This window comes from Oreochromis aureus, linkage group 5 (assembly GCF_013358895.1).
Source record: "Oreochromis aureus strain Israel breed Guangdong linkage group 5, ZZ_aureus, whole genome shotgun sequence".
Taxonomy (NCBI): Eukaryota; Metazoa; Chordata; class Actinopteri; order Cichliformes; family Cichlidae; genus Oreochromis; species Oreochromis aureus.
The window spans coordinates 36,188,417-36,209,746 of record NC_052946.1 but is presented as its reverse complement, the minus strand read 5'-3'; the positions used below and the strand labels follow the sequence as shown (position 1 = coordinate 36,209,746).

Below are 21,330 nucleotides of genomic sequence, written 5' to 3'. Positions count from 1 at the left end.
AACTTTACTGACTGCAGATATGCTTTTAATTCAGAAACAACAAAAATAGCAAGAGCTGGGGTAGAGGTGGGTTGTAAAGAGGCTTGCAGATGCTTAACAAGTGAGAATACACCCTCTATGATATTTGCCAACTGAATGTGGAGATGGGTATTAGCTGATTTGGGACTGTGGCTGAACTAATGCTATAGTAGATTTATGTGAACATCACAGTCTGTATTTAAGGGAAGTGGAAGCTGATGTAGAAAGCAGCAAAGGTTGATTAATGGAAAACAAAATGTAAATGCAAAATGTAGAGTAGATAATCAGAGTTTCTATATACTTAAACTAGTTCTAAAATCTGTATCTTCATAGTAGGTGTAGTAGGTAAATATCAGTGTTGCCTATTTATAGCCTTCCCCTACTTTCTTCCCCTCGCAGACATGCACTGGACATCCGAGAACACTACGAGAGGAAGCTGGAGAGAGCCAATAACCTCTACATGGAACTGAATGCTATCATGCTGCAGCTGGAGATCAAAGAGAAGGAGCTGCTTAAGTATGAAGACAAACTGCATTGTTCTTAGATTTTTCTTATTGCAGACTACAGGGTGCATCAGAAAGAAACCTCTGATTTCAAAAGGCCATATTTTTTTTAAAGTAGTGGGCACAGACGCTTGCAGTTCATTTTAAAGTATCTGGCTGAGTATAAAGTTTCATGTCATAAGTGACTTATGCCATGACTTCCAGATGCACAGTGTATGTCCATCCAGTAGTCAGACTCCTCCCATAGTTTTGCGAGCATGTCTGCTGTTATGCTACCGTACGAATCCCTTCTTTCTGACAGAACATGTTTCGAACGTTACCGGTGAAGTGCTGTGGAATTAAAGCACTTTGACTATTTTTGATATCCCGATCAGGTTTTAAATCAAATGAGACCAAGGGCACTATATTGCTTTAAAGTGAAAATTAATTAAGAAATTGATGGCTTCACTTATTAAAATACCCTAAAAGCTTTTTAATCCATCAACATCGGTGAAGTAATGTGAAGTAAGTGGCCATTACATATATAGTCATACAAGGCTACTGCATGTCATAGGCCGCTCTCTTATGCTCAGTGACATCCATTAAACGGGTATTGACTTTGTGTTTAAACATTAGGAGGGAGCAGTCACTGGACAAGAAGTACCCAGGCTGCTTCAAGCATCACAGTACCAGACAGTCAGCCTCCTCCAATTCCATGGAGAAACTCATGAAGAAACGCAATGTACCTCAGAAACTGCCCTCACACAGCAAGAGGTGAGGCGACAAGGAAGATGTCTTGTCCTGTAGTTAATATAGCAATAATTTGCTAATAACATTCGTCTGTGTTTGTCCTTTCCAGGCCAGACTTACTAAAGTCAGAGGTCATCCTCCCTAAGCTGGACTCGTCCATGACCCAGGTCACAATCCCCAACAAGGGCTCTACCTCCCCCGGCCGCTCACGCCGAGGAAAACCCCGCTACAGAAAGGCTGGAAAAGGCAGCAGTGGCGACCTGGCTCAGCTGAAAGCCACTTTGTCCTCGTCTTTAGCAATGATCAATGCAACCTCGTCTGTTCCCAGCAAGCACCGTCTAGACCCCAGCGCAGCCCTCAGGGGCTTACAGCATGACCTTCTCCTCAAGAAGATGTCCTCCTCCAGTCCCGATCTTATTTCTACCACTCTGGAGGTCGAGGGCCGGAGGAAAGGCCAGGTGAGATCAGGGCTGGACAGAGCGGGCAGTCAGAGCGCCTCAGCTGGGCTGGAAGAGAGCAGAAGGACTGATGGGCCAGAGCAGGGCCCTGACGTGGGTGTAGGGGGGGATGACTTGGCAGAAACGCCTCCACGCAGTGACACACCGAGCGAAGACGCGGCATCTATTCCTTTTTCCAGTAGCCCTGACTCCCCTTGTGGCAGAGGAGCAGCGGCGGGCAGGGCGTCCACACTCGGGAACGCTCGTGTCACCCACGAAGGTGAGGAGAAGGAGGAAGGGCCGGTGATCACACGCTCGCCCAGAAGTCAACGGCTTACGCCTTCAGCACTGCTCTACAGGGCAGCAGTCACACGCAGTCAGGTGAGAATTTAGTGGATCCAGTTTCACAAAATCATTTTAACTTGTGCTCTAATAGGAAGCAAAGATTAATCAGCAGGGAAATGTCTGATTTGGACTGGTGACCAGAATAGGGGAAAGGAAATTATTCTATTTGACATATGGAAATTCATTTCAGAAAAAGTTCTTAATGCAGGTAATTAAGTAGGGAACGTAAGATTTTTACCGATGAACTTTAGTTTCCAGCCAGTGCATTGAATTTCACAAAATTTATCTCTACAGCTTGTATCTCAACATATTTCTTTTTTATACTCGGAGCCATAAATCTCAACCTAAATTACACAGAGGCACACAGAAATGCTTCAGTTTTGTTTCTGTCTATAGTTTATCAAAGGGCTTTTTAATATACAATTTAGAATTACATTTATAGAAGTTTTTCCTAAAACACGGTTGCATTGTGGCAGTTTTAAACAGTATTTTCTGATTTACTGAGTGATGAAAAGAGTTACGTTTGAATACCAAATATTTGAATTTATGTACATGAACACTACATCAGGAAAAACTTGAGGTTTCACATTAATATTGTTGGTTTAAATTTCTTCCCTATTCAGCTATAATGTCTCCCCTTACTTAGCTCAATATACAGTCACCGGACACTTTATTAGGTACATCTTTCTAGTCTTGGATTGGGTTTCTTTGTCCTTCACAACAGATTCAACAATGTGTTGTAAACACTGATCAGAGATTTGGTCCATATTGATATAATAGCATCACAATTACTGCAGATTTATCAGCTGCACATCCCAAATCCCCCCTTTCACCACCTATTAGATTGAGATCTGGTGACTGTGGAGCCCATTTGAGTACAGTAAAACTCACTGTTATGTCCAAGAAACCAGTTTGAGATGATGTGAGCTTCGTGACACGGTGCGTGAGCCTGCCGTCGGCCATCAGAGGATGTGGTCATAATCAGGAACAATACTCAGGTATGCTGTGGGATTGAAATGATGTTCAGTTGGTACAAGGGGTTCAGTAAGTGCCCAGAAAATATCCCCCACCCCATCCTGCCTTTGCTGGATCAGTAAAGATGGGATTAATCCAAGCTTTCATGTTGTTTACTCTAAATTCTGACATTACCATCCAAATATTGCAGCAGAAATTGAGGCGTGGGAGCATTTTTTCCCAAACTTCTATTTTCCATTTTTGGTGAATGTGTGCAAATTACAGCCTGAGTTTCCTGATCTCACTGGACAGGAATTAGCACATGGTGTGGTCTTCTGCTTCCAGGATTGATGTGGTGTGCATTCAGAGATGCTCTTCTGCATGGCTTGGTTGTAACAAGTGGATATTTGAGATACTGTTGCCTTCCTATCAGGTTGAAGCAGAAATGGTTGTGCAGGAAAATCGCTGTAAATCAGCAGTTTCTGAAATACTTAGATCAGCCCGTGTGGCACCAACAACCGTGTCACATTCAAACCGTGTCACTTAAGTCACCTGATGCTCTGTTTGAACTTCGGCAAGTCATCTGGACAGGCCCAAATGCCCTGAGCTGCTGCCATGGGATTGGCTGATTAGATGTATTCATTAATGAGCGCAACTTCCTTCTTTCCATTAGGTGTAGCTCATTTAGATAAACACTACAAACACAAAAAACTCAAACCTTAGTAAAAAGTAAAAAATTCAGTGGGATTACGGTCCATTGAATTTGGTGTCAGTTATTGGTTCTTGTGCACTGACTGCTCACATATCAGTGGTTGCACCTTCAGATGTCTGTTTTATGTGTTCTAGCCGAATAGCATGAGCAATTAAAGATTGTGTTATCTATTCTCAGACTTATCAGACATCTCAGCTCAATTAAGTCTAATTACAGCACATTGGAAAATACTTTTTCTCCACAGAGACGTGGAGTGTCATCAGAGGAAGAGGAAGGAGAAGTGGACAGTGAAGTGGAGCTGCCGAGGAGACGGTAGTTACTGCATTTTCAAACCGTTGCTTGTTGTGTATCAGTATGTGTATGTACTATCCTTTAGCCATGGTTATTGACATACTTGCAGATTTTCATTAAAATGTGTATTCTCATATTGCGTACCCTTTCAGGCGGCCTGTGAGCATCACCAAATGCCAGTCCCTGTCGACCTTTAGCTCAGAGAACCTATCGGTTTCGGACGGTGAGGAGGGCAACACTACTGACCACTCCCACAGCGGTACGCCCGACGTGGTCAGCACCAACACAGACGAGCGACTGGACGACAAGAGCGACGACCTGCTGTCTCAGGGCTCGGAGATTCCTGCTGACCCGTCTGACCCCACTCAGCTGGGCTCCGATGGTCTGTCCGAAAAAGAAGCCATTCTGCAACAAGTCAAGACGCAGCTCGCCTCAAATGACCCCAATTATGAGGTAAGGCATAAAAGGGTGAAATGTAGTAGAGAGGTATATCTGTCAGATACGCAAACATCTTTTCTGGCAAGCAGATGATAAATTATCCTTCTATAATCTGTTTATTTTCTGACCCCTGATTTTCCTCCAAACCAGGGCCTGTATGATGACTCAGACTGTGACAGTGCAGAACTGGACCATTCGTGCACTGCAGACCCCAGTCAACCTCCAACCAACTGGTGAAAACCCAACACCTCTAACCCACTCCACCACCTGCAGACCTGGCCTCTCAATACCTCCTTCACTCTAAGAAACTGAGTCATTATCAGGGACATCGCAGAGAGGCAGGAAATTGAGCCCTGTGTTCTTAAAAACCACATATCCTGGTTAAGGAAACAAAAAAAAAAAAAGGAAAGTTGCATTTCCCTTGGAGATGAATGCAGCACGGGGATGTGAAAGTGAATTGGGACACTATCCGAGCTGACAGAGCAACAGCACCTTTTGTTCTCTGAAATCACATCAAATGACACCTCAGCGACACAAGCTTCGATCAAAGAGGCCGACGTCTCCACTGTCTGTTGTCATATTGTTTTCGTGTCCTCAGTCATAATTCACGTCCGTTTTTCATTTTCATCCTAATGAAAATGATCATGAAACTATTTAAATGGCTTGTTTTAAATGTCACGATTAATGGAGACGACCAGTGTCGCTCCTTTTACTTATAATTTATGAAATCTTTTGACTTTTTATCTTAAAAAAAACCTTATGCACTATTTATTTTATTAGAAAGAAAACAATGTTTACATCTTTTTGTGTCGTTTACATTTTTATTTATATATCGTGTCACAGATTACGTTTCCATTTTCTACTTCTGGTTTTAATATCGATGTAAATATGGGATGTAAAATGAACAAATTTTTAAAATGTGAGATTGTATAATTTAAGGTGCTGATGTTTCTAATTAGGTGGAACTATTTTATTTGAACTTCTTTCTAAAGCTCTCGGTAGTAGAATGTACTGTAGCTGCTGTTCATGTCCGAGCATCCTAACAGAAAAAGGAGGAACAAACATGTGAACAAGGAAAAAGCAATATGTCTGCTCTGGTCTCATAGCCGGGTTCTTTTAGGACAGATGAGCTTTTTTAAAAAATACTTATCGCACGTGTTTACTGTATTTAAAAATGCAAGGTCATTTTAAAACATATTCCCCCGTTTGTAGCATTGAGAAAAAGCATGCAAGTGAAATAGTAGGGACACCTTATTGAAGTCAAACGCCGTCTGTGTCTCGGCTCCAACATAAGAACATCTGCAGAGATGTATAGCCTCCAGTGCCCAGTGACTGAAGGCACAGGAAACACCAATACAGATCCTACAGCGTGGTAATTTTAGAAGCTGAAAATCATTTATGCAAAAACCCGTTCGTGTCCAGTAACTGATTTATCTCTGGCAGAAACATTACATCAACATCATTTATCTCTTTAAATGTGAACATTTTGGACCCAGACGTTGCCATTTTCATGCCCATTTAATTTGGCCAATTTTATTTATAGTCTACTCTGAACATAATCATTGGCCTCTCCGGCTGAAAACTTCGCCATCCAATGGCTATTCTTCACTCTTGTAAGGGCTGCGTCATAAACCGTGACACCTAAAACCCTGATGTTTGTTCTCCTTGGCAAATGTCCTTAATGTGCACGTGCCTCAATCTGACCGTACAACAGCACATCACGTTATTCCATGAATCCATGACTGATCAGGTCACACTCTATAAGCTAAAAATACAAAAAGGCAGCTTATTTTGTTCATCTTTGAAAAGAAAGAAAGAGACAGGTTATCTTTTGCAGTTTATATTTGTAGAAAGATTTTACAGATTGTGCCCCCCAAGGTTTGAAGCTAGAAATCCTCCTGCAGGATTAAAATGTTGCCAAAAAGCAAGACTACTGCCCTCTATTGTCCAATCGTGGAGGTACTCATGTTTCCCATGATGCTCACTGAAAGCAACCCTGTTAAATGTTGGCTTTTTATACTGCATTATTGTAACTGTACAATAACTATATTTAAAAAAGAAAAAAATGAAATGCCGTTAAAAATAAATTCAAACTTGTAAAGCGAACGTGTGGTTTCACTTTCCTTTCACATGGTGACAAAACTCGCGAGAGGGTTTGTGGTTTAAGCATTTCACATCTTTATTTCTGTATTCTTTTTAAACAACGTGGCACCCAGGTCTACAGTCTCAAAGGAAAAAAAATAAACGTGCACAAAAGTTTTTCCTTTCCTGCAAATAAAAAATAAATTCTTGAGCAGAGCAAAGAGCAGGAAACTAGTGTTAACTCACAACCCTTTCTACTTCCAGAGCATCAGTGATTTCAGTTCTTAGCCTCATTACATTTAACAGATCAGTGTCCAGGAGTTCACCCTCCCTCCCACCACCCTACTTTGGTAGTTAAAAAAAAATATTTCCTCCATTTAAAACAAATATTTCAACTTTTGTTTAGTATATAATCAGTCTTTACAAAAACAGCAGGGAGAACCCTCTGCTTCCAATCCCTTAAGCCGACCCCAAATCCCAAAAAAACAAAACAAAACCTCCCATCCCAGCAAAATATCAACACATGATCTCAGGACAGGAGCGGGAAGGTTTAGGAATGACATGTAAAGGGAAGAAATGTGACATGCGTAGTCATACACACTTTAAATTATCTGGATAAATTCATCTGAGTGTTAGAACATTTACTAAATAACCGAATATAATCAGTGACGGTGCATGTACAGCTACGTGTTCTCGTCAGTGACACAAGTGCAATCCATGTTACAAGCACTTCAATTGAAAAGGTGACAAAGGGGGAGAATGCTGTGTATATTTAAAGCAAGTAAGTACAGGTATTAAATGGACAAACTGACAGGTGGATCTCAGAGAGGGGAGGAGAAAAAAAAAAGGGGGGTGGGGCGTATATAAACAGAATAAAACAGTCACTCTATTCTTATTTTTGATACTTTTTTATTTTTCCTTTTTTGTCTTTTCCTTTTTAAAGAAAAAAAAAAAAGCTGACTGTACAGAACTAAATCTATGTCTATTCAGAGTTTTTCCAACTCATGTCTCTGTGATGGCAAAGAAAGAAATGGAAAAGAGAGCGAGATATCCATCAAGAAAAGAAAAATTCCTAAACAACAAATCATTAAAACCTCCGACTCGACTCCAAAAAGGGAATTTAAAACCTAATCGTTTGCTTTGTATGACTAAAACCAAAACAAAGAAAATAAATAATGAACTCAGCGGATCAAATCAGTGGCGGTTGACATAATTTTTTTTGTTTTTGTTTTTTTTAAATGAGGAAGAGGCAGTATAATATATAAACTCTTAACTTGGATAGTTGCATTGACTGCTTAATCATAGCCGATGATATAAAAGTGAGATTTAGTGCAGATGCAGTGTCTTATCAGTTGGCTGCCAGTCCAGTGGCCTCAGAGGAAAGCCTGGAGAAACAGACAGAGACACCCAGAGAGCAGGGAGGGAGAGAGTAAGGCATGCAATCAGACAGACAAGATAAACAACAATATCATTATGTACATTTATATATATTACTATGATAAAATCATCTGGATTCATTTAGCAGGAAAATTATGATTACACGTAGAAAACCAAAAATTAGATGTTCAGTTTGAGCTCCTGCTGTCAGTGAGAGGGTCTCTTAACCAACAGCTGATCAAACTTACTGGTTTGCAAATGGAGCTGCGTTAAAGAATTGGTCAAGAGTTGGATGAGATGATTCACTCTGGTGCCACTTGATACGGCCCTTCTAGGTTAAATGAAACTCTGCACAGTACAAAAACTGCAACTGAGAGGAAACCGCAAGCCCGACTCTCTGCAACCACCAGATCACAATGAAGAATATATGAAGGGTACTAAACTCAGATACCCTCATAGCCCAAGTTTCACAAGCCAAATAAAGTCTCCACAGGCTGTGGATGCATGTAAATAGTCTCTATGATGAGAAAAAGGAGGACTGCTTTTCCCAAAATGTAATGTGAACAGCCAATTCAACTTCAGGTCAACTCCAGGCCTCAACAGCTGGTGTCCTGCAGGTTTTAGATAACACCCTGAGTCAACACACCTGAATCAAATGATTAGTTTATTACCAGGCATCTGGAGAACTTCAAGAAATGTTGAGGAGGAAATTTAGCCATTTAAATCAGCTGTGATGGTTCAAGGACACATCTAAAAGCTGCAGGACACCGGCCCTCGAGGCCTGGAGTCTAAAATGCATCTGCATTTGTAAACAATTACAGGCACACAGAACTGGAAATGCTGAACCGGATAACTGTTATCTGCTATCTGGCCCATGTGGCTACAGCGGAAGCCCTGAATAATTTGCGGCTGCCCCTGAAGACCGAGTCTGCAGACTAGCCGACGAGATCAAAGCCTGCCTAATGCCTTATTTTTCTAAGACCCAAAGCTACTCGTTTACAGCTCTGTGTGACAAAGGAAAGCAGTGACACTTCACGTTATGAAGGTGAAGTCTTCTTCACCTTCATAATCAGTGTTGGGAAGGTTACTTTTAAAATGTATTCCACTACAGAATACTGAATACATGCCCCAAAATGTATTCTGTAACGTATTCCGTTACGTTACTCAATGAGAGTAACGTATTCTGAATACTTTGGAATACTTAATATATTATCATGCTGTTTACAACTACATGAATGTCCTATTGCTGTGATTTATTACTGTTACTGAAGGTCCGCGGCTCCGAAACGTAGTAAAGGGACCTCTGGCTAATACGTCGGGTTCGTGTCGGGCTGGTAGCCGAAAACTAGCTTTACTTTGTTGTCTGGGTCAACTTTGCTTGCGGGAGACAGAGAGAGGCGTTGAAAGGCTTCTCCAACGGAACTTATTTTTTCCGGAGGAAAACACGAACACAGTGTACAGTTGAGTCTTAATAGCTTACTTACAGCTGGGCTCGTCAGGCACTCTTCTTGGCTGCTGTGGTTATTATTATATTTACATGCTTCCAGCTCCCGTTTTTGCTCCGTGACAGCTCTGACTTTTCCTTTCTCTCCTCCCTCGCTCACAGACACATAACGGGTATGGTAGTCCATTCTCCTGCAGCACGGACTACACTGCCCATCAGGCTACATGCTTTAGGGCCATGCCTGTAGCATTCTGCCTTTAGCTTAGCACAACAACAACAAAAAAAGCGCTCTCTCACCCAGGAAACACGCAGAGAGAGAGCGTCACCCTGTAACCATGGCAACCGTAACGCTGCCGCCTGGAACAACAGAACGTAGCTGTCAAACAAACCCAAACAGTCCTGACCCGCGACAATATGAAACAGGGAAGTACCGCCGTGTATTCCATTTATTTCAACAAAGTAACTGTATTCTGAATACCACCTTTTTAAACGGTAACTGTAACGGAATACAGTTACTCATATTTTGTATTCTGAATACGTAACGGCGGTACATGTATTCCGTTACTCCCCAACACTGTTCATAATCTATCATCTGCCTCCATCTTGCCCCATCCCCGGGATCCTCACCGAGCCTCTGCATGTCATCCTTCACTACATCCATGAATCCTCGTTGTCGTCTCCCTCTTTTGATGGAAGCTCCATCTTCAACATCTCCAAACCGTACATCGCAGCAGGCCTCACTGCCACCTTCTAACCCTTCTCTTTCACGCCTGCTGCTATTCTTTCATCACTCATCTCCACCCCGCCTGCACTCTCTTCTTCACCTCCCTCGTCTGTTGCTTTGGATGGATGACCCCGGGTATTTAAAGTCATCTACCTTCACTACATGTCTTCATGTCCGTCTTGCTTTTACTGACTTTCATTCCTCTTCTGCATAGTGCACACCTCCACCGAATCTGCCTACAGATCACAATATCGTCTGCAAATATCACAGCTATGAAACTAATATTTACATATTGGTGAATTTCCTTTCTTAAAAATCAGCTAATGAACTAGGCTGATCATTTATGTAGAGTCGGGCTTGTCATTTCTACCATAAGATAAAATAGTCTAAGGAACTCTTGGCTACAGAGTTTGCTTCATACAACATTAATGAGAGGGCTAGAGGTCTTCCCATCCAACTCTTTGCAAGGAGGTGACCAGATATTCCCTAAAAGATCAAATTATTCCTTTCATGATTTGCTAAATCAGCTGCTTTAAGCTAAAGCAGATGGGCGTTTTTGTATTTGTACCAACATGACAAGAGGATGATTTGGTGGCTTTGATACCTGAGGGTACTTTGAATTAATTTCTTACATAAGCAAAAATAATAATAATAATAATTATAACAAAGTCATCAAGATGCAATCCATTACAACAGCTAACAACAGTCACTTAAAATTCACTACAAGAAAACTTCTCATAAATACAATGTGACATCTTAAAGAGAGCCGCTACCTGAGCAGAGCTTACACAAAGAGAGAAATGCTTCAGTTAATCAGTGAAATAATTCCCTGTCCATGCTAAGTTCAAAGTTGTTCAAAAATATAATGCACTCAACATGTCATTTCTTTAGCAGACGAGTGAAGTCAAGCTACAGATTATCTATCTTAGAAATATGGCGTCGTCGACCATCTTTCTGGCTTTGTAACAATGGGCTGTTCGGTAGTAAGCGTGGCATGGCACAGCCAGATACAAAAGCAAGTGCAGGTACAGACAATAAGGAGCATTGTCGGTACTTCAGTAGTAGATGACTTATGTTTCCTCGGTTAGTAAGGGGAGAGCCTTCGCCTTTTAGACTTGGAGCCCAGCTCTGAGGCAATTTTGGGCTCAGTGGGAATTGGGTGTGCAGGGTTACTGGCCCCGCTGACAACATGGAGGGCCAGGAGAGGGAGGGGCTTGAGACTGAGGAGACTCGACACACAGGCAGGAGAGCTGGGGAGCAGGGAATCGGTGGAGGAGGTAGAGGAGGAGGAAGAAGAGGAGGGAGGAGGAGGCCCTGGAGCCAACAAGGACAGAGGGATGGAGGCTGTGGGGGGCACCACACAGGAGGAAGAGGAGGAGGAGGAAGAAGAGAAGGAGGAGGTAGCAGCAGAGGAGGTGGTGGTGGTAGTAGTAGTAGTGGTGGTAGTAGTAGTAGTAGTAGAGGTGGAGGGAGGGCACAGGCTGGTCTGTTCAGGGTTCAAGGAGGAGGAGGGAGGAGGTTTAGAGGACTCTACACTGTAGAAAGAGAGACAAGGAGAGAGGGACAACACAGTCGGGATGGGTCACAGGGCAGGCTGGTGAGCAATGGGTGGGGGGGATAGGGGCAGGAGGAGGGATGGGGTAGGGTGTAGGGGGAAAATCACTCAGGGATGTGACCAAAACACGAGACAGAAAGCATCAGTTACAGATCAGCAAGGAAAAATAAATAACATCTCTAGTGATGGATCAGTGTGGGAGTAAAGGACAGAAAAAAGAAATCGACACAAGTGCAGACTGACAGAGAGCTAGCAAACACCACGGTGATGGTTAGCAGGAGTTAAAAGAAAAGCCAGTAATCACTACAATCAATCATCTGCACATAAATCCAAAGAGTAAGAGTGGATGCAGTCAAGCTGTGTGACAAAGTAAAAGCTTTTCAATTCATGAATTACTGTAGCTGTGCGACATTAGGTGAAGTGAAACGTGCCGAATGATTACATTTAAACAGAAAATCATCTTTCAGGCACGCCCAAGTGACCTGACTTTTACATCTAGCCCCTGCATTTTCAAGTAAACCACCCCGGTGCAGACAAATAAGTCGACTTAAAGTGAAACTAAGCCCATGACTGAATCAATTACCCATCTGGAGTTAAAGTTCTTTTCTTTATTATCTCACCTGGCGTTGATGAGGTACTCCGCCAGACTAATGCTGGCAGGCGAGCCTGTGATGGTAACCTGGCGGTCGGTCGATCCATCCACTGGATTTGCAATCTTGATCTGGGCACCTGACATTTGCCTGATCTCGTTGATCTTGGCTCCCTGGCGGCCAATGATGCACCCAATAAGCTAGTGGAGGGGAAAAGAAAAAAAAAAAAAAAAAAGTAAAGAGAGAGATGCAGATGACTGATCGCTGCGATTATGCGTATGTGTGTCTAAGCAGGGCCTTCTCACTTTTAGCAGCAGTAACTTGGAAGCAGTCGCTCTCTTTATGACTTCATCTCTGCCTTTTGGCCTGCTCTTTTTTACAACATGGCTTCAGTTAATCAAAGTTTATGGCAATTCTTAAGTTTCTTAAGGTGCTGCCACAACAGGTTGAAACTTTGAGCCACTGCACACCAATTCTTTTCTTTTTCAGCCATTCTTGTTGTAGATTTACTGCCGTGCTTGTACGAAGCACATTTGGCCAAGCTTTATCCGTCAGACAGACGGCCTCAACATTTGACTCTAGAAAACTTTGGTATTCAGACGAGTTCATGGTAGACTCATGCTTGACACTTTGATTATCAGCTACTGGCTGCTCCTCAGCCTCTTAATTCCCATGGAAGCTGTAAGGGTGTTTTTCACAGGAAAGCATAGAGTCCTGTGATACTCTCCTTGTTCACATGACTAAAATTCGTAATTCTTAAACTTTGTGTCCAGGTGGTCAGGAGGTTTCTGGTACATCTAACAGAAAATGCAGATTTCTAACCTACAGCAAGTGGGTGTCATATGCAAACCCTGCCCGATCTACCCAGGCAACCCCATCAGCCCTAACGACAGTAAAAATGAGCCTGAGCAGGACCATTTACTGCAGGTTGCTGCATTCGAGAAATTAAAAAAAAAAAAATAATAAAAATTTAAAGATTATGTGTGAAAAAGTCTTTCTAGTCTTCAGACACAACCAATGATGCTTCCACTGACCAACGTGGAGTGTTATTTTTAATAGTGTTTGGGATGAAATTCACTTCCTGAAGGACTTACATCATTTGGAATGGTCATCTCATGGGAACTGGTTTGAGCAGAAGCATCCATCCCTGACAAAGAAAACATGAAAGTGCTGTAAACGAACCAAGTTGATAAAGAGAAGGTACTTAAGATACATGAGGTATAAAGCAGGTAAAATTGTAATTATGATAATTTTTAAGTCACCAATATCAATTTGCAATGAACTGATTAGCTAATTATGCTATGTTACTGACACAGTGAACTCACACTGACTCAAGATCGAAACGATTTGTTAAAAGGCAAAAAATTAAGATGTTTGATTAGAAAAAAAAACAAAAGACCACATGGGGCTTTCCACATGTCAGCTGCTTTTCTGCAAACGTGAGAAATGCCATCAGTGTGTTCAGTGTGTCATCACAACCACCAACAGCTGTCATTACATCTAGTTTAGCAGTACAGGATGTGTGAATGTGTGTTTTGTCACGTTCTGTGTTTGGTCTGTAAACCTGGGAATTTTAAAGACCGAGCAGTTAAAATGTTGCATTCAAAGCCCCTGGGCGTTGCTGCGCTGCATACCAGTGAATCCCTGGTTGCTTGGTGCAATGGGGAACGGGCTCTGCTGCATAGCCAGCTGGTGAAGCTTGGTGAGCTGTGGAGAGATAGCAGCAGAGGAAGACTGTGAGAGTGAGAGAGAAGGCAGGGAGAGAGACGGAGGAAATGGAAAACACAGGAAGAGGAGGGGGGAAAACAGAACGAGAATAACAATCAGTAAAGACAGATACACAGAGATTACAAGGAGATTTCACACAAATCACTTAATTTTGTGATGTGAGGACCTCTAATCCTTTCATAAGTTTACTACATAGCTCACTGGTGTCTGACAATGTGGATTATGGCTTGTCTATGTAGGGTACCGCATAGGTATTCCTCCAAAGAGCAGGCTGCATCTCTTGGTAAAGCTTTCTCGTAGTCTTCAGGGTCAGGACAAAGTCACAATACACAAGGGAGGACGTTCCCAATATGCAGGTGATTTCCTAACCAGCAACAGTACACACCTGAACATAAACTGACAATCTTAGCATGACTCTGTACCAGCAGCACCACTACACCTGTACAGGAACTTCTAAGGAAGCGATTATGTGCGTATGAGCCAAAACTGCCAGAGTGAGCAATGACTAACTCATTATGTAACAACAACAACAATAACAATGATAATAATAATAATAATAATAATGATAACAACAACAATAATATTAATCAAGGATAATTAAACTGTATAACTGTTACAAGTCTTTATTTTGTCTCTGGCTGGTACCTCCCTCTGCTGATGCCAATACTCAGTGGCAGGTATGACTAATTATATACAGTCTATCACATCCAATGGTCCTGATGGAACTCATTAAAAAGAGAGAGAAAGATTAATTGAATCAAGCGACAAGTGGCCATTGTATAAAGTAATTATGAAGGGGGGAAAAGGAGAGAACAGTACGTTTATCTAGGACAGATTAATGAAGCAGACACGTGAAACAAGACAGCACAAAAGGGAAAAAGACAGAAAAGTGAGCAGCAGGAACAGTTTACAATTCATGGAACAGTGGAGAGTCTGGACCAACAAACAAATGTCTGTCTAAAGAACAACCAATCACCAGTGAATGTATGATCTACATAGAAAAACTAACAATAGTACATCAGCGTAAGGTAAAATAATAAACAGGGGCAGGTTCAGCTACAATTACAGGCTGTAAAATGTGGTGGGGGCAGGTGGGCAGCTGTACATATTGTAATTATGGGTGGGGGGGGAGGGGGGGGTCATATACACTTACATCTGGCTGTGGAATTGCGTGCTGTCCTTGTACGGCATATGCCTGAAACAAATGAAAACAAAGCTTTCATAGGCCTCACATCTGATTTTGTTGGGCAGCTCATTTCTCCAGCAACAACACTCTTGGTAAACAAATCTCTCTCAAAACACATCAAAGCCTTGTTTGAGGCCTGAAAAGCCAACAGTACTTTTCATCGTCTAGCGTCACCAAACCCAATCTGGGAACTTGTCACAGAGTCTGTTGTGGGAAAGAGCCAATTTTCTGGGCCTTCTGCTAAATACAATCCTCCTTTTTCAGTCCACACAGACTGTTCCTGCTCACAACCAAATGTGAAACAAATCATGAACATTAATTTCCAGATATCCTTCTAGAGATGGAACTAAATGTAACTACTGTAGTCACACTTTGACGACAGGAAGGTTAATTAGCTCATCAATGTCTCTTCCCCCATCATAAAGTCACAGTTACTAACAACACTTATGAATCAGTGTGTTGTTTAGGCATGTTACATATTATGGTAAGACAATTATGACCCATTACTACTCAGCCAGCAGGTTTTGGGAATGAGTACAGAATAAATATTAGGGAAAAAAGGAAGAAGAAGAATTCAAAAAACTAGGGTTTGCAAATCTCCTAACAGGTCGATAAGTAAACCTAGAAGATTTAGTGTGTTCTGTTTCAAGATTTTAATCATCAAACAAGACCTAAAAACCAAGGAAAATGCTATAAAATTGCTTGCATTAAGTCAGGGAAAGCCAAAGGGATAATATTAAAATAAGTATCAAAATGATCAAAATGTATTCCTTGTCCAAAGTCTCCACATTTCTAGGAAAAAAAGAAATATTTAGAGGCGTTACAGGAGAATTATGGAAAATCAAAGGAGAGATTTTGTTTTATCAAAAGAAATAAAAAAGGTGTTTAGTAAGATAAAAAGAGCTTGTAATGTTAGGCCAACAAGCATCAGAAAGCATTTTGGTTCAGACCAACATTAGTAGGAAATAGGCCACCTCACTTCTGAAACCTGATGCTCAAAACAATGAAAAGCTCCAGGGAAATGGGAGGAAATTCAAGGCTCCGAAACAAAAATCTTTATTCTAGGTCTGCTGTGTATGGCTTTAAAAAAAATAAAAATAAAAATTAGCACAGATACCGTTTTCTAACCTAAATCCATCCAAGCTGCTCTTTTACCTGCTTTTCATGATCTTTCCCCTTTCATGTTCTTCTGACTTAAGTATCCTTTCATCACAAATCAGATTTTCCAAGTATGTAACAAAATCTATAATCAAATATCTCACACACACAAAAAAAACTAAACTCTGGCATCTACTGATTCCCTCCAAAGTATCGCATGTACCTGTCCGCCTGCAAAGATGACGGGTGATCCTGAAGGCTTGGGTCTGTAGGGGATAGTGACCCCCTTAGGGGGAGACTGTACAAAAGACAAAGGATCTGTTAATACACTGATATCCATTTTATCATAATGTTTTAAATCTGTTTATATAATCATTAATACAGATTAAACACAGCTGCAGTGTAACAGTATCTGCGTTTTTATATATACAATATTATCAGCTCAAACCATAAACTCTTATCCGAGCCTAATAAACAGCAGCTGAAAAGCCAAGAGATCATATCTGAAACGACTACAATACAGCAGAACAACAGCCACTTCATCTGCTTCGCTGCTTACCTCAAGCATGACCACACAGATCTGCTTGACGCACTCAATTATCGACTGGGGAGTGCCAGCAATGGTGATGGCACGCTCCGTGGAGTTGGGGAGCATGTCTCCAGCCACTTGTACCTGAGCACCGGTTGACTGAAATACACAAATGAAAGAAAGTGAGATGCAAAGACAAGTGTTGCCTTATAACCTAAAGCAGAAAGGTGACAGTTGGCTAAGGTTGAAGAGAATACAGTTTTTGTAGTGCACACCTCTCGAATTTCCTTGATCTTGCATCCACCTTTTCCAATAAGCGAGCCACACTGGCTGGCAGGCACCACAATGCGTAGGGTGACCGGGGGCTTGCTGGTCGCTGTGCTGTTTGTCATCGAGCTGCTGATATCCTGACCAACAAAAAAACAAAACATTTGGGTTAATTCACATTCTGACTGGACTAGTCATCGCTATATTCCTCTCTGAGGTCAGGAAAAAATGCACTCTACCTCTTCCAACTTTTCAATGATCATGGAGAATGCTTTAAATATGGCAGTGGTTGGACCTGCCAATGTAATGATCCTCTCAGGACAATTGCCCTCTGAGATGTTGATGCGAGCTCCGCTCTACAAACAAAGAAAAGAAAAGAATAAAATGAGTGATCTGGAGCCTTTTGTAGCCTGTTAGTAAGTGTAACTTTACATATTACTGTTTGCTACTATATACAAAAAAAGCTGGGTGTAAAACACCTCACCTCTTCTCTCATCTTCTTCACAGATTCACCTTTCTATTTGGAGATAATAAAGACAAATTTAGTATAACTTAACAACAGTTCTTCGATGACTGAAAATGAAAATTGTTCATTTAAACAGCATCTTACCTTCCCGATAATGCTTCCAACTTCCTAAAAAAGGAAAGATCATGTGTTATTAGCTTGAATTTGCCTTTTATTACCACAGAGTTTCAATGCTCTCAAGACATGGTTTACTTAGCTTATCAGGGAATTAAAAATAAATAAATTTAGAGACATGTCTGTAGGGTTTCACCCGCAGACACAAAAGGTTATTACTTTCATTCCTTTATTAAATCCTCAGTTGTCACTGTCATTAAATAACTATGGATTTTTCATTAATCTCCTGCTGATCATTAAAATTACTACATCTAATCGTCTTTAGAACATTTGGCCTGATCCATCATGAACATCCACATTTGTATGTCCGGTCTTCCTCCACATACTCAACAAATGAGATCCGGGAGGCCAACGAGCACACAGCATCTGTAGGTTTCTTACACTTCTCCAGGCTGCTGTAAGATGCTACAAGTTAAGGAGCAGACTGTGAGTTGGCCCCATGCAGAGCATAGGCGCAGCTTTGCAGACCATCATCTACATGTTGTAGGCGTTTACTGTCACCAGGTGGCAGTGTTAAAAATATGTGGAACAACCAGCCTGCGGGCTATTCTCGTGTCTGCTGTTGTTGGGTTTTTTCAGCCTGCAGGAGAAGACCCAAGTCAGAACATAACACGTTCAACCTACGCATATCATCACAACCATCCCGCTACATGTTGCTGGTTTTTCAAGGACTGCAAGCAAGCATGTCTGCATAGGCATATCCATAATCCTTCGCTTTGCCAAGCAATGCGAACACACACACAAATGTGGTAGCATAAAGTTTTTGGAAAATCTTTTTGTCTTCCTTGTTAACATGACATACCAGCATTTTAAACCACCATTTAAAAACAAAATAAATAAATAAAAACAGGCTACTCTGGGACCCAAGAGATACCACGTGTGGCTTTTGCACTGTCAAAAAGCCAGATGGATTAGTGAAATTAGCAATTTTCTGCTTACCGATTTTAGATTTTACTACATTGGACAGTGATGCCATGAATATATTTGTGTAATATCATTTCAGCAAACACTTAAACAGGAGATTTTAAATGTAGAAACTAAAGCTGAGTCATAAGTGAAAACACTTACTTTGGTATACAGGATTGTAACACTGAGGCAATATCCCTAGTCATCCTACTAATGTCCCTGCCTTCAGTATATCTCAGGGGGAGGCTTAATTTTCATAAATAAAACATCATACGCTATCAAATGCAGACACAGGCAGTCGATGGATGACCTCACCTTGCCATGCATGAGCAGCCTAATGGTAAGGGTGACATTGAGCCCGCCTTCAATCACACCGGAGTCCATGACTGCAACTGCAGGTCAGTACAGAACTGAGGTCTTTGGTCACCGAGATGGATCTGAGGAACACAGAAAAACATGGACACATTAAACTAGAAATATGATGTAGAAAGACTGAGCTGCCATTCAATAAATGAGACAAATATAATGTAAAATACTGTTCCAAGATGCTGGTAAATAAGCATACCAAGTATTTCGCTATTTAATGTTACATTTCACAATGTGTTTAAAGGCCCGTGGATCCCATTCACCCATCTTACTAAGCAATTATCTTACTAATTATACCAACTCACAACATTAAATTTTGAAATTTCACAAAATCTGTTGGCTGATTGAATACGGCCTGATAAAAAAAAGTTCCAAACATATTGTGTTTGTGTGACATTTGAAAAAGACTAATTCCACTTCGTGACTTTAGAGGATTCGAAAAAAATAGTCCACAATAAATTTGGGAGATAGCATATGCTAACCTTAATGCTTATGAATACTGATGCGTACTAAGATGAATCAGAGTAATATGGCCAAGGTCTTTTACTAGATTCCCCGGGGTAGGTGAATTTACTTCCAACTATCTGAATGCTGCTTATGTGACTCTAAACAGACGCTGGAAAAACCTCGATGTCAACTAAAACACATATAGCTTATACGCTAACGATGCCTTAATCATTAGCTATGCAAGTTTATCAACAAACATGCGGACACGCTCATCACGAACCGGACCTAAATTTCATAAAACACGCACACAATTTTCCGTGTGAAAAACAAGACATTTAGTGGCACACTTTGGCCGTGTTGTTTTAGTTAAACTCAAATCATTTAACTATTAAAAACTAGTTGTGAACCTGTTAGCCACTTAGCATTGTGGTCGAGCTGGAAAAATGAATGGAGCATGCGTGCGCTACTTAGCTAGCTAGTTAGCTTAATTCGTCAACGTTACAAACAGCTGGCTAGTTATCGGTGGTATTCATAGCGAGGTAGATTGGTCCAGTTTTAATCAAGTGCAGGCGATAAAGACGACAAAACATGCCCATAAAGGAGACATTAAAATAAAACTCCCCCCTTGACTAGCTAAGCTACTGAGCTCAGTCAGTACGGAGACTGCGTGCTCATCATCACGCGGCCTGTTAGCACGCTGAGCGAGCCGCGGCTAACTGCTGGGCGCGATTTCTTTCCGCGACTTCTGATCATAACAACAAATATAAAAAGAGCAAACAGCGAAATCAAACTCACCTGACTCGTGCGCTGATAGGTGATCGGGGGGAGGGTTGGGGTTGTAAGGGTAGAAGGGGAGAGGTTCGGGAGGGTAGAAACCCGGGGGAGAGTTTAGAAAGGACTCGGGGAAGAGGGAAGAGTGATGTGAGATCGAGCTCCACTCCTTTACACAAAGACAACAAAATTGTGACCTCTGAACTTTCCCCTTTCACCCATCACAAACCCCGACTCCTCCCCGAGTCTGACCTATTTTTTTCGTAAAGCACGCCCCGACAAAACGTGGGACAGTTTGCGACAACATGGCAGGTTATATGAAAGGATATAATTTAAAAAATAAGAGTTATGCAATACAGTGCATTGCTAAATTAGTTTTGAAAACGAAAAGCCAGTTAATGGAAATAACAGATTGTCTACGTGTTTTATCTGTTTATATAAATTAAAAGAAAAAGTTTTAAGATATATTTCAGATTTCTTGTACTTTCTAATCTATTCAGATTTAAAAGCTGAATAAAATACTTTTTAAGGAGCCGCTAGAGGGCGTGATATTCCTTCATCTCCTCTTCTTCGGCTGCTCCCTTTAGGGGTCGCTACAGCCGATCATCTGCCTCCATCTCTCTCTATCCCTAGCATCCTCCTCTTTTACGCCACCCTCTGCATGTCCTCCTTGACTGCACCTATGAATCTTCTGTATGAACTTCCTTCTGCACGGAAGCTCCATATTCAGTATCCTTTATTCAATATATCCACTCTTCCTCCTCTGCACCATGTCAGCCTTGCCTCTCTGACTTTTTCTCCAAACTGCTTAAACTCAGCTGTCCCTCCGATACACTCGTCTAATCCTGTCTCATTTTGGTTAAATCCCAGTGAAAACCTTCAGAGCATCTTCAACTCTGCCTCCTGTCTACCAGACATCATTGCAGGAAACCTTTCTATTTGCCCTTGCTGTTATCCTTCTGGGACAAATCATCCCTGACATTGGTCTCCACCCACTCCACCCTCCCTGCACTCTCTTCACTCTGGATGGTTGACACCAGGTATTTAAATTCACTACCTCTGCTCCTTGTATCTTCACTATTAAACCTGTCTCCTTAGTGAGCATGACATTTATTACAATTTCTTTCTTTCTTTTTTTCTTAAAAAAAAAAAAAAAAAAATCTCGATTTTTCTCAGCAATGTTAAACACACCA

General features: G+C 41.5%; 2 protein-coding genes across 6 annotated transcripts in view; one reads left to right on the top strand and one right to left on the bottom strand.

Moving 5' to 3' along the window:
- The window catches only part of LOC116320744 (mitogen-activated protein kinase kinase kinase 12-like), a 28,649-nt gene extending 20,821 nt beyond the window's left edge, over positions 1-7,828 (top strand). For all 3 annotated transcript variants that reach the window (XM_031740439.2, XM_039612105.1, XM_039612106.1), the window contains exons 9-14: positions 418-534; positions 1,137-1,274; positions 1,360-2,068; positions 3,943-4,010; positions 4,142-4,442; positions 4,578-7,828. In XM_031740439.2, the coding sequence (XP_031596299.2) occupies positions 418-534; positions 1,137-1,274; positions 1,360-2,068; positions 3,943-4,010; positions 4,142-4,442; positions 4,578-4,664 (1,420 nt within the window). In that variant the 3' untranslated portion in view covers positions 4,665-7,828. The remainder of the gene's footprint in view (positions 1-417; positions 535-1,136; positions 1,275-1,359; positions 2,069-3,942; positions 4,011-4,141; positions 4,443-4,577) is intronic.
- On the bottom strand, positions 6,582-20,353 carry LOC116320760 (poly(rC)-binding protein 2). Of its 3 annotated transcripts, none has more exons than XM_031740463.2 (13): positions 20,162-20,353; positions 18,869-18,990; positions 17,618-17,641; positions 17,492-17,524; positions 17,247-17,363; positions 17,016-17,147; positions 16,771-16,899; positions 16,435-16,509; positions 15,081-15,122; positions 13,834-13,933; positions 13,294-13,346; positions 12,230-12,399; positions 6,582-7,894 (listed from the first exon to the last, which is right to left on the bottom strand). In XM_031740463.2, the coding sequence occupies exons 2-13, from the start codon at positions 18,935-18,937 to the stop codon at positions 7,858-7,860; spliced, it is 981 nt and encodes a 326-aa protein (XP_031596323.1). In that variant the 5' UTR covers positions 18,938-18,990; positions 20,162-20,353; the 3' UTR covers positions 6,582-7,857. The 3 variants fall into 3 exon arrangements, with proteins under 3 accessions (XP_031596323.1, XP_031596324.1, XP_031596325.1); XM_031740464.2 differs by having other exon boundaries at positions 13,834-13,906; XM_031740465.2 differs by lacking the exon at positions 15,081-15,122 and having other exon boundaries at positions 20,162-20,351.
- Between the last annotated feature and the right edge of the window lie 977 nt (positions 20,354-21,330).